The 13,552-nt window shown below is 37.4% G+C and overlaps 1 protein-coding gene across 1 annotated transcript in view; it reads left to right on the top strand.

Annotated features, from left to right (window-relative positions):
• The first annotated feature begins 13,247 nt into the window (after nucleotides 1–13,247).
• The window catches only part of LOC119416616 (agmatinase, mitochondrial-like), a 9,490-nt gene continuing 9,185 nt past the window's right edge, over nucleotides 13,248–13,552 (top strand). The window contains exon 1 of the mRNA XM_037683806.1: nucleotides 13,248–13,552. Coding sequence (XP_037539734.1) covers nucleotides 13,266–13,552 — 287 coding nt within the window. The 5' untranslated portion in view covers nucleotides 13,248–13,265.

The following is a 13,552-nucleotide window of genomic DNA, read 5'->3' as shown; positions in this document are numbered from 1 at the left end:
TGCTGACAACCAAAACCAGCTGATCACATGCTCAAGAAGGACCAACAATAGGAGAAACTGGAGACCCCATAGCACACCCATGTTTCTGCCTATAATATTGCTCCCCATATGTGAAGTAGGTTGACTGCAGGCACAGTTTCAAGAGTTGACACAGTTGTTCTGTGGAAAGTGTGGTCCTGCCATTTCACTCCTTAGTGACGTAAACACTTATGAACCTCTGAAAAGAGATCCAGGAAGTGGTTACAAGAAGAAATTGATAGATTGCCTGAAAATTTTGGAGCAGGACAAGGCTATTGACCGTTTTCTGTACCACAGACTGTACCCAGGGGAGGCCACACCTAGTCTGTATGGTTGACCTAAAATCCACAAACTCTCCTATTGTTGCCAACCTGTACATGGAGGAGGTAGAAAAGAGAGCCTTAACGTCCTTTTCAGGGACACCACCAAGTCATTGGTTCAGGTATGTTGATGACACCTGGGTTAAAATTAAATCTCAGGAAGTCCAACATTTTACTGACCACATCAACTCTGTGGATAAATACATCAAGTTCACACGAGAAGATGTAAAAAATGGCAAGTTGGCTTTCTTGGACTGTGAGGTCTCAGTCTCGGATAGAGGACATTTGCAAACCGAGGTGTACCGCAAACCCACCCACACAGACCAGTATTTGCAGTTTGACTCCCATCACCCTTTGGAGCACAAGTTAGGAGTCATCAGGACTCTGTATCACAGAGCAGACAGCATCCCCACTAGCTCGGGAGCCAGGCAGAAGGAGAAATCCTACACAAAACAGGCTCTAGAGCAATGTGGATATCCTAACTGGGCCTTCCTGAAAGCAGAGAAGAAACCCAAACAGGACTCCAGTCAGCCATCAGGTGAAAAGGAGGAACCCAGACCCAGACCAGTGGTCATTCCATATGTTGAGGGAGTATCAGAGAAACTGAGACGTTTATTTTCTAAACATAACGTCCCAGTGGCTTTTAAACCCCAAAATACATTACGGCAAAGACTGGTTCATCCCAAAGATCCAGTCCCCCGGCACAAACAGAGTAATATTGTGTATGCTGTTCAGTGTCAGGAGGGCTGTGATCAGTCTTACATCGGGGAAACTAAACAGCCACTGGCCAAAAGGATGGCCCAGCACAGAAGATCAACATCATCAGGCCAGGATTCTGCGGTCTACACTCATCTCCAGGCCAGCGATCACTCTTTCAAGGATGAAGATGTTCACATCCTGGACAGAGAGGAACGATGGTTTGAGAGAGGAGTAAAGGAGGCCATCTTTGTGAAAAGAAATCGTCCATCATTAAACAGGGGTGGAGGCCTCCGGGTTCAACTGTCCCCCTCTTACAATGCTGTGATTGCTAGTATCACTCAGCCCTCTGTGAGTAGTAAACAGCCATCAGTGTGCTAATGACCCATTGTTAGGCTGATGGTCCTTCTTGAGCATGTGATCAGCTGGTTTTGGTTGTCAGCAGCAAACTGGTTGATCCACTCTAAGAAGGTGCTATTTAAGAGACTGAGCTGAAAACAGCACCTCAGACTGAGGAAGTCTCTTGGATGAGAGACGAAACGTTTCTATATTTTTTTGCTTTGTTTTATTTTTTGTTTTTTTGAATGTCCAGAGGACCAGATTGAACTTTTTTGGATGTCTCTCTAATGTATTTGCTGGTTTTCACCCCCATTTTATTTTTGTTCCATTCTCTTTTCATTTCAAGAATTTTCATGTCTACTTTACTTTCTGGAATTAACCATGGAGAAATAACACTATTTGGACTAATCTGTGCGAAATATTTATTTTCTATTCCATATAATCCAGTTAATTTGTTTATTTTCCAACCAAAACCATTTCTTTGATATTTGTTATATTCCCAACAGTTCTGGATGGTTGTTTCTGCAGGATTTCCTTCTTTACTTCCTTTGAGTTTCACCCAGTAAGTTAATGAAAGTTTTGTTCTTCTCATTTCTAATGGTGTCTCACCAGTTTCTATAAGAAGTGCATTAATGGGGGTTGTCTTTATTGCTCCTGTGCACACCCGTAATGCTCTGGGTTGATGTCTATTTAATTTTTGTAGGGTTGAATTTGCTGCTGCTCCATACACTATGCATTCATAGCCCAAAGTTGATCTCATGAGAGCTCTAGATATTTAAAAGTGACTGTTTATCTTCTCCCCAGTTGTTTCCTGCCACTGCTTTCATTAGATTAATTACTTTCTTACACTTTGTTTCCACCTGTTTTAAATGTGTTTGCCATGTGTATGAACTATCTAACCATATACCTAGATATTTAAATTCATTAACAATTTTTAAAGGTTGTCCATATAATATAAGATTTCCAATATTTATCTTCTTTTTGTTTGTAATCATCATGTAGCTGGTTTTGCTTACAGACATTTTGAAACCCTATTCATATGACCAGCTCTCTATTTGATTATTTGCTTTTCCTATGTTTTTAACAACATGTGGCACATTTCTCCCCCTCATCCATATTGCTCCATCATCTGCATATAAAGCTGATTTGATGCCTCTGTCAAGCTTTGCAAATATGTCGTTAATCATAATGTTGAATAAAACTGGACTAATTACACTGCCTTGAGGGGTGCCGTTTTCCACTTTGAATTGTCTTGATAATTCACCCCCAACTTTTACTTTAATTGTCCTATCCTGAAAGAAGCTGGCAATCCAGTTATACATCTCCCATCTATTCCCATTTGTTCTAGTTTTATTAGCAGCCCTTCCCTCCACATAGAATCATACGCTTTTTCTATGTCAAAGAATAATATGATCATCATTTCTTTCATTTTTAGTGTTTTTTCTATATCATTACATACTTTTACTAGAGCGTCTACTGTGGACCGACCAGTTCTAAAACCACATTGATAATTACTAATAAGTTCTCTTTTTTCTAGGACATACATTAATCTGTTTACTAATATTTTCTCCATCAGTTTACACAAATGAGAAGTTAAAGCTATGGGTCTGTAGTTGTATGTACTTGTTGGATCTTTCCCTGGTTTATTAAATGGTAGAATTATGGCTCTTTTCCAGCTCTTTGGTAATGTTCCTTCTTTCCATATTTTATTGAATGGTTTTAAAATTATATTTAACGTTGTTTCCGGTAGATGTCTAAACATGACATAACACAGGCTATCCTCTCCTGGAGCTGAATAACCTGTATCTTTTAACGCCATTTTGATTTCTTTCATAGTTCTATGTTCATCAAGTGTTGACATGGATCCATTTTTCTTCTGTCCTACGTTACTAAATGTTTTGAGTTTTTGTTCCTTCTGCTGCCTGTGATCGTTTCCTAGATGTTCTCCACTGTGGACTGCAGCAAACGCCTCACCCAGAGAATCAGCCTTGTCTTTATTAGAAACCATTATCTCATTATTTTTAATCAGAGCTGGAATTTTAACTTCACTTCTTTTCCCACTCATTTTCTTAATCATTGTCCACACCTGTTTTATTTTAATTTTATATCCTATGGATGAACAATAATCCCTCCAAGTTTTCTTTTTTGCTTCCTTAATAGTCCTACGAGCTACTGCCCTTTTCTTTTTAAAATCTATAAGGTGTTCTTCATTCATATTTTTCTGTAATGTTTTTAGAGCCTTGTTTCTTTCTTTAATTACTTTACTACATTCATCATTCCACCATGGAACCACTTTTGATTTTCTTTTTATTACTACTTTTGGAATGCTTGAGTTTGCTGCATTTAAAATCAGTTCTGTTACCTGATTATTGCATTCATCAATGTTTCCTTTAAGTTTTATTAAATGACTATTTTTCTCACAATTAATTTTAAAAGTTTCCCAGTTAGCTTTCTTAAAGCACCATCTGGTTGAGATTATTTCCTCTTTATTGGTTATATTGTCATTTATAATTGTGCTAACAGGAAAGTGGTCACTCCCCAGTGTGGTATCTCCATTTATACTCCATTCACAGGATTTTGCAAGTTTATCTGATACTAAAGTTAAATCTAAACATGACACTGAACCTTTATTTATATTAAATCGTGTGCCTTGACCATCATTAAGACAAACCAGTGATCTTTCATCCATCATTTCTTCAACAATGTTGCCGTTACTGTCTGTTTTGCTGCTACCCCATAAACTATTGTGTGCATTAAAGTCTCCACACCAGATTTCTCTCCCGTTTATACCTCCACATATTTCCATAAATACATCATTATCTAGGTTTTTACATGGGTTATAAAAATGTATTATCTTAATATGTCCGCTTATTTTTAAGTTGTAAATTTCAATGCTAACACATTCATATTCTGTTGAGTTGTAAATTTCTTTATATGCTAGTCCATCCTTAATAAATGTTGCACACCCTCCTCCACTACTTCCAGTACTTCTGTCTTTCCTTATTGTACTATATCCATTAATTTTAAAGTCTAAATGGGGTTTTAACCACGTTTCCTGTACACATATTATATCTGGTATAATTTCTAACTGGTATATGTATTTTTTAAGTTCTTGTCCATTAGCTATCAAACTCCTAGCATTCCATTGTAGAATATGAAAAACCATTCCTAATCCTTTCCTTGACCTTTTCCTGTTGGTTCAACTGGTTTTAGTAGCGTGTGGATCTGATCTGCTTGGATTTCTTTCATATCCACAAACTTTCCTGCTGCTTCCACTATTGTTTTTATTTTATCACTTTTCTTTGTCATTTGTATTGTTACATTAACAATATGACAGATGAATGCCACAAACTTGTCCTTTTCCACTATCATTGATTTTTCATTGAGTTTACATTTGTGATTACACGTGACATGTTCTGCTGCTGGTGGTATCAGTGATTGCCTCTGGTTCCTCTGAATATCATTTACACTTTGCACCTGTAGTTTCTTCATTCCTCACTTCTTTTGTGTTTACTTTCTTCACCCTCTTCAGTGCTTCAGCATATGAAACTCTCTGTAATTTTAATTCTTTGGGCTTCTCTGGCTTCTCTCTGAACTATACACCCTCCATATGCTGCACTGTGCTCTCCTCCACAGTTGCAGCATTTTACCTTCGAGTCTTTCTTACACTTCCCATACTCATGTGGACCTCCACATCTTGCACATCTCACTTTCCCTTTACACTCCTTTGCTATGTGCCCCATTCTTTGACATATGAAGCACCTGATGGAGTTTGGTATGTATTCTCTAACTCTATAATTTACATATCCCGTCTGCACACATTCTGGCATTGTGTTCTCAAACTTTATGATAATAGACATTGTTTCTTTGATTTTTCCATCTTTTTTACTTGTAATCCTTTTTGCTTCTGTCACTTTGCCTCCTCTGATTTCTTGTTTCATCTCCTCGGGTGTCATTTCTATTGGAACTCCTGAAATTACTCCTCTTAACATATTTAAAGAACCTGGAATAAATACTTTAACTCTTTCTCCCACTAGTCATTTTTAAGATTTTGTCCTGCTGTTGTTTGTTGATTGCATGTATAAGAATTATTTTGTTGTTCATGAGGCTGGCTAATTTTATTTTCCCAATTTCCTCCTTTATTGCCTTTGTTAATTTTATTGGATGAAAGTATCTTCCCTCTTGATTAAACTCCACCATTACTTTCCATTCCTCTTCCCTAATTAGTTCCACCTGAGTTTGATTTCTCGGACTTGTACTGATTTTTGACTTTTTATTTATGTCTATTCGTGACTCACTTTCTTCTGACAAGCTTCTGTCTCTCTCGTGTCTTTTTCTTTGTGTTTTTTTTTTTCATTTTTGATGATTTTGCCAACATCCATTCCATTTCATTCTCACTATTTCCTCCTGAAGAGGAGGCCATGATGTTACAGTCAGAGCTCAGTTTATGCAACCTGACCAAATTTCAGCTCCTACAGCCCTTGAAAAGATTGTCCAGCTCCCAAGTCAGCTTCTCCTTCCACGCTCTTCCAGCTGCCCTCGATCCAAAAACATGGATCCACAGAAGGGGCAAATCACGCCCTTTCCTCTTCTTCTTCTTCTTCTTTTCTATTATGGCGGATCGCAAGCAACTTTAAGGTGCATACCGCCACCTACTGTACACGAGTGTGTAGCAACACTACTTCACATCTATTAAATTCTATTTTTTAGCCTAGTATTTTGCAGAAAAGTAAATTTTGCTTTTCTTATTCTGTAAATATCCATTATGTTTCCTTCATTTCCCAATATTCCTTTAAGACTCCATTCTTGACCTGTCCTTCTAACCATTCTTCTCAGTTTCTCCCTTTCAGGTTCATATGTTTTACAGTTCATCAATATGTGCTCTACATTTTCTTTCTCTCCACACCCTTCACATTTATCATTCTGTTTTCTCCCTATTAAATATAAATTATCATTTAAATAGGTATGACCTACTCTTAATCTGAACATTATTATTTCTTCCCTTCTATTTTTCTCAGTGATTTTTCTAATTAATACTGACTTTTGTACATTATATAAACTTCTTCCTTTCTTATCTTCATTCCATCTTGTTCGACATTTTTCTATTTCTTTACTTTTAATAAGTGATTTCCCTTCCCCTTTCCCAAAAGGGATTGTAATTGTTATTGCCCCCTCCAGCACCCTTTTTGCTAGTTTATCTGCCTTTTCATTGCCCTTTACACCTTCGTGTGCTGGAACCCAACAGAACCAAACATCAATGCCACCCCTGTATAGTCTAAATAAACAGTGTTGAATTTCTAATACTAACTCTTTCCTATTATTTCCTTCTCCCTGAATACTTTCTATAACTGCTTTGGAATCCGTGCACACCACCACCCTGTCTGGTCTAACCTCCTCTACCCATTGTAAGCTCAGCATAACCGCTACCATTTCTGCTGTAAAGACACATAGTTGATCTGATAATCTTTTAGAAATGTACATTTTAAATTCTTGTATATATATTCCTATTCCCACACATCCTTTTAAATTCTTAGAACCATCTGAATATATTTTAAGGTAGTTAGAATATGAGTTTCTTAAATATATGTCTGTCTTTACCCCCATTTCATTTAAATTCCAGTCATTTTTCATTTTAAGAAGTTTCATGTCTACATTTACCTCAGGAAATAGCCATGGAGGAATAACACTAATTGGATTAAACTGTGCTATTTCCTTATCCTCTAATCCATACATTTTAATCAACTTGTTTACAGCCCACCCAAATCCATTACTCTGGAATGTTGAGTATTCCCAACAGTTTTGTAAAATTGTTGTAGTTACATTATCTTCCTTACTACTTTCAATTTTCATCCAATATACTAGAGCTAATTTTATTCTTCTCATTTCCAGTGGGATCTCTCCAGTCTCTATTAAAAGAACATTAACAGGTGTTGTTTTCACTGCTCCTGTACATATACGTAAAGCCCTACTCTGTAACCTATCTATCTTTTGTAATGATGTTTTTGCTGCTGCTCCGTATAAAACTGCCATAATCTATTATTGATCTCATGAGAGCCCTGTATATGTTTAATAGTGACTGTTTATCTGCACCCCAATCATTTCCAGCCACAGCTTTTAATAGATGTATAACTTTCTTACATTTTGTTTCTAAGTTTTCTATATGTGTTTTCCATGTATAAGAACTATCCAACCATAGTCCTAGATATTTAAATTCTGCTACCCTTTCCAAAGGTTGTCCATATAATGTTAATGTTCCTATATCAATATTTCTCTTATTTGTAACAACCATAAAACAAGACTTGCTTGCTGATAATTTAAAACCCCATTCATAAGACCATTTTTCTACTTTACTAATTGCTTTCTTAATTTTTCCTACGACGTGTTTTATATTCTTTCCCCTCATCCATATGGCCCCATCATCTGCATATAGAGCAGATTTTATACATTTATCATTATCAGAAAAGATATCATTAATCATAATATTAAATAAAATTGGGCTGATTGCACTACCTTGAGGAATTCCATTTTCCACATTAAATTCTTTCGAATAATCATTCCCAATCTTCACACTAATTTTTCTTTCCATCAGGAAATTTGCTATCCAATTATACATTTTCCCACCTATTCCCATCTGCTTAATTTTTATAAGTAATCCTTCTCTCCATAATGAATCATATGCTTTTTCTATATCAAAAAATATTATAATCATTATTTCCTTCATTTTTAAAGCTTTCTCTATGTCATTACTGATTCTAGGTAGTGCATCCATTGTTGATCTCCCTGTTCTAAAGCCACATTGATATCCATTAAGTAGTTTCCTGTGCTCAAGAACATATCCTGATCTATTGACCATTATTTTCTCCATCCATTTACTTAAATGAGATGTTAAAGCTATTGGTCTATAATTATTCGGACTGATAGGATCTTTTCCTGGTTTATTGAACGGCAGTATTGTTGCCCTTTTCCAGTTATTTGGTATTAAACCTTCTTTCCATATTTTATTAAACAGTTTTAATATTAATTTCAATGTTACTTCCGTAATCTGTCGAAACATAGCATAGCATAATTGATCCTCCCCTGGAGCTGAATAACCTGTCCCTTTCAATACTGTTTTAAGTTCTTTCATGGTTATTTCCATGTCTAATGTTGTCATATATTTTTTACATTTCTCCAAAATATTTTTATGCTTTCCAAGTTTTTGAGTGTTCTGCTGTCTATGAATGTCTGTAAGATGTTCGCCACTATGAACTGCAGCAAATGTCTCACCTAATAAATCTGCCTTATCTTTATTTAACACCAATATCTCCTGACCTCTGATTAAGGTTGGTATTTTATCATCATTCCTTTTCCCAGTCATTTTCCTAAACATTGACCAAACGTTTTGTCATTTTATTTCTGAACCTATTGAAGAACAATATTCTCTCCATGTTTTCTTTTTTGCGTCCTTAATAGTTTTACGAGCTGTTGCTCTTTTCCTTTTATATTCAATAAGATTTTCCGTTGTTAAATTTTTCTGTAATATTTTAAATGCCTTGTTACGTTCTTTAACTGCTGTAGTACATTCATCGTTCCACCAAGGAACTACTTTTTTCTTACCTTTTATTTTTATTTTTGGTATGCTAGAATTGGCAGCATTTAAAATATGTTCTGTTATTTGACTTGTACATTCTTCAATGTTGCCTTTTAATGTTACCATGTGTCTGGTTTCCTCACAGTTTGTTTTAAATGTTTGCCAGTTAGCTTTATTAAAGCACCATTTTGTTAAAATAAAATCTTTTTGCCTGTTTATACTCTCATTAATTATTGTACTCACTGGAAAGTGATCGCTCCCTAATGTAGACTCCCATTTGACATCCCATTCACATGAACTAACAAGACAATTGGATATTAATGTAATATCAAGACATGAGGCTGTATTTTTATGTATATTTACTCTTGTACCTTTTCCATTATTAAGACATACTAATGATCTTTCATCCATTATTTCTTCAATTATGTTACCATTATGATCTGTCTTCTTGCTACCCCAAAGACTATTGTGGGCATTAAAATCACCACACCATAGTTCTCTTCTATGTGGTCTCCCTGCTATTTCTTTAAACATTTCACTATCAAGGTGTTTGCATGGATTATAATAATTTATTATTTTCATATTTTCTTAAATTAAATATTTCTATATTAACACATTCTAATTCTTTATTCATTGGGTTTTTCTTATATGCTATTCCATCTTTAATTAGAGTGGCACATCCTCCTCCACTACCATTCCTTCTATCCTGTCTTTCTATGCTGTATCCGGGTATCTTAAAATCCAGCTGAGGTTTTAACCATGTTTCCTGAACACATATTATATCTGGGATTATTTCTAATTCATAAACAAACTTTTTAAATTCTTGTCCATTGGCTATTAGACTTCTGGCATTCCAGTGAAGAATATGTAAGACCATAATAAAAGCTTGGATCCTAATCTTGAGCATTTTCTGTTGTTTCTGTGGTGCTCAGAATGGTATGAATCTGATCTGCTTGGATTTCTTTCATGTCTAAAAATCTTCCTGCTGCTGTTACTATTGCTTTTATTTTATCACTTTTCTTTTTCAGAGTCAGAGTCAGAGTCAGAGTTTCTTTATTGTCATTCGCACCTCATGTGGTACATGTGGTGGAGCGAAATTATGTACACAGGGTCCCAGTTACATCCAACAATAAAATGTATAAGAAAAACAGTAATAACATCTAAGATATGAACTAAGAAAAACATCAACTAAATATACACTAAGCACTCATAACATAAAACATTGAACATCAGCACAAACATGAACATGAGTCTGTGAGCAGATGTGCACGCATGAACGCATCAACATTGAAACAGATCAGCAGCAACATGAAACAGATCAGCAGCAACATGATATGGTTTTTCACAGTGATTATTCTAGTTAGAGATTCATGAGTCTAACAGCCTCAGGGTAGAAGCTGTTCCTCAGTCTAGTGGTTCTACACTTAATGCTCCTTAACCTCCTTCCTGAGGGGAGTGGGGCAAAAAGTGTGTGTGCTGGGTGGGTGGGGTCCTTCATGATGCAGGTGGCCCTCTTCCTGCATCTGGAGGTGTAGATGTCTGTGATGGTGGGGAGACTGATTCCAACAGATTTCTGTGCAGCCTTCACCACTCTCTGCAAAGCTTTTCTTTCTGCAGCTGTGCAGCCTCCATGCCACACATTGATGCTCGAGCACAGGATGCTCTCCACTGCACACCTGTAGAAGGAGGTGAGGACTGAGCTTCCCAGACCAGCTCGCCTCAGCCGTCTGAGGAAGTAGAGTCTCTGATGAGCTTTCTTGATCAGGCTGGTGGTGTTGTTGCTCCAGCTGAGGTTGTCATTCATGTGTACACCCAAGTACTTGTAGCTGGAGACCACTTCCACCGCAGATCCTCTTATGTTCAGGGGGGTGTAGGTGTTTTTGTTCCTTCTGAAGTCCACAATCATCTCCTTTGTCTTCTTCACATTGATGTGAAGGTTATTCTCTCTGCACCAGCTCTCCAGGTGTTCCACCTCCTGCCTGTAGCTGGACTCATCATTGTTTGTGATGCATCCCACCACCGCTGTATGTTTTCATTTGAACTGTAACATTAACAATATGGCACATAAAAGCTACAAAGTTTTCTTTTTTCACCACCATTGTATTTTCATCTACTCTACATTTAAGCAAACCTGCATTTTGTATATTTGTTGTTGGTACCAATGTTTGTCGCTGATCATTCTGCCCTTGATTTATGTTCCAAGTTGTGTTTCTTTGACCCGTTTCTCTCAACCTCATTCCTCTTGTACTGTCTTTCCTTACCCTTTTTAGAGCTTCAGCATATGAAACTCTTTCTGTTATTTTGATTCTTTGAGCTTCTCTGGCTTCCCTTTGTATTTTACATCCACCATATGCTGCACTATGTTCTCCTCCACAATTGCAACATTTGATTTTCGCATCTTTATCACATTTTCCGTATTCATGTGGGCCTCCACATCTTGCACACCTAACTTTACCTTTACATTCTTTTGCAACGTGTCCCATTCTTTGGCAAATAAAACATCTGATGGATCTAGGGATATACTCTCTAACTCTATAGTTCATGTATCCCAATTGGATATTTTCTGGCTTAATATTTTCAAATTGTAGAATCACTGTCATAGTGTCTTTAAGTTCCCCGTCTCTTTTACTTTTAATCCTTATGGCATCTGTTATTTTCCCTCCTTTGATTTCTTTTTTCACATCCTCCATTGTCATTTCTAAAGGAACTCCTGATATTACTCCTCTTAGTCTTGCTAAAGATCCTGGAATATAGGTTTTAATTATTTCCCCCATCAGGGTTTTCATTTTGATTATCTTCTGTTGTTGTGACTCATTAACAGCATGAATTAGCACTCTTCTATTATTTATGATTCTAGCCATTTTAATTTTCCCTATTTCTTCCTCTATTGCTTTGGTCATCTTTATTGGGTGTATAGATCCCCCTTCTTGCTTAAATTCCACTATTACTTTAAATTCCACTTCTGTTTCATCCTGTTCTCTTGAGCTCACCCGTTCGTTTGGGTTTGTCTTTTTGCTAACTTCTGCTCTTGACTCACTTTCTTCCGACCAACTTCTTGTTCTTTCTTGTCTCTTCCTAAGTGTTCTTTTCATTTTTGCTGATCTTGATATCAACCATTCCATCTCGTTTCCACTATTTCCTCCTGATGCCATGCTGCTTCTACAATAAATTGGTATGGTATGGTATGGTACAGTCAATGTACAGCTTATGCGATCCACCAAAATCAAATCCTACCGCTTTCGTTTGTTTAGTACATTCATTCACTTCCTCCTTCCAGCGTCTTCTCAGCCTCGCAAGACCCTGAGTCGAGAGCCACGCCCTGTCCTCGTCATCATTCAGGTCTTTTATAACTACTGGCAATATAAAGTAATTAGCTTGTCTTGATACATCCATCCATCCATCCATTTTCTTTACCCATTTATTCCATTTTGGGTCACGGGGGTCGCTGGTGCCCATGTCCAGCAATCACTGTGCGAGGGGCGGGGTACACCCTGGACAGGTCGCAAGTCCATCACAGGGACACATAGAGACAAACGAGACAAACAACCATTCACTCTCTCACTCACACCTAGGGACAATTTAGAGTTACCAATCAGCCTAACATGCATGTTTTTGGTCTGTGGGAGGAAACTGGAGTACCCGGAGAAAACCCACGCATGCACAGAGAGAACATGCAAACTCCACCCAGAAAGGCCCCTGGACCAGGGTTTGAACCAGGGACCTGCTCGCTGAGAGGCAGCAGCTCTACCAGTTGCGCCACCGTGCTGCCCTACAGTAAACATCACAGTCTTTAATGTCCTGTATTTTTGACAGGCACCACCAGCTGGAGCCAAAGTCCTTGTGTGTTTTACACACGTGGCCAATAAATCTGATTCTGATAAACCACAAATACTGCCCAGATTCAGACAAGATGTTCACAAAATTGTGATTAACAAACTTCAAACAGTATTTTAATTCACACCCACTCATTTGACTTCATAATTTCAGTGTTAACTAAAATATATTTTTGAGTTCAGAGTCCATCCTGCTAAATTACAGTACGTACTGTATTTCCTTTATGCTCCCTTCAGGTTCACAGCCTTGCCTCGTAATTTTAACAACCACGCGCACAAACAAAAATAAATTACAGTGTGAGTTTTTAAAATTGATTTATAATTCAAAGCTTTCAAAATTTATATAATAAATACAGAAAGTATATTTAACAACTGAATAATCATTTTTAGTTTTTTTTTTTTCCTGAAGTTGATACGAAATTAAATATTACACGATTACATAAAGAGCACAAACGCAGCATAGCCGGTGTCACGTTCAGGTACCCCAGGATGTTTCGTGTTTGGAGAAACTTGACTTTCAGTCGCGCTGCGGCGGATTATTTCTCTCTGAAGCGACCAGTGTTGGCTCTCTGCAGCGACCGAGGAGCTCAGGGCTTGAACCCAAACAGAAAATGTTCTGGAAAACGTTACAATGTTCCGCCGAGCGCAGAGTTCGTGTCGCGGGTGTCCGGGATCCCCACCATGGCCAAGTTACCGTACCAGGACTCGGCTGAGGGCCTGGACGCGGCATTTATTGGTGTTCCGATCGACACCGGGACCTCGAACCGGCCCGGAGC

This window comes from Nematolebias whitei, chromosome 11, assembly GCF_014905685.2.
Source record: "Nematolebias whitei isolate Nwh7 chromosome 11, NemWhi1, whole genome shotgun sequence".
Classification (NCBI taxonomy): Eukaryota; Metazoa; Chordata; class Actinopteri; order Cyprinodontiformes; family Rivulidae; genus Nematolebias; species Nematolebias whitei.
This window is presented reverse-complemented; position numbering and strand designations above follow the sequence as displayed.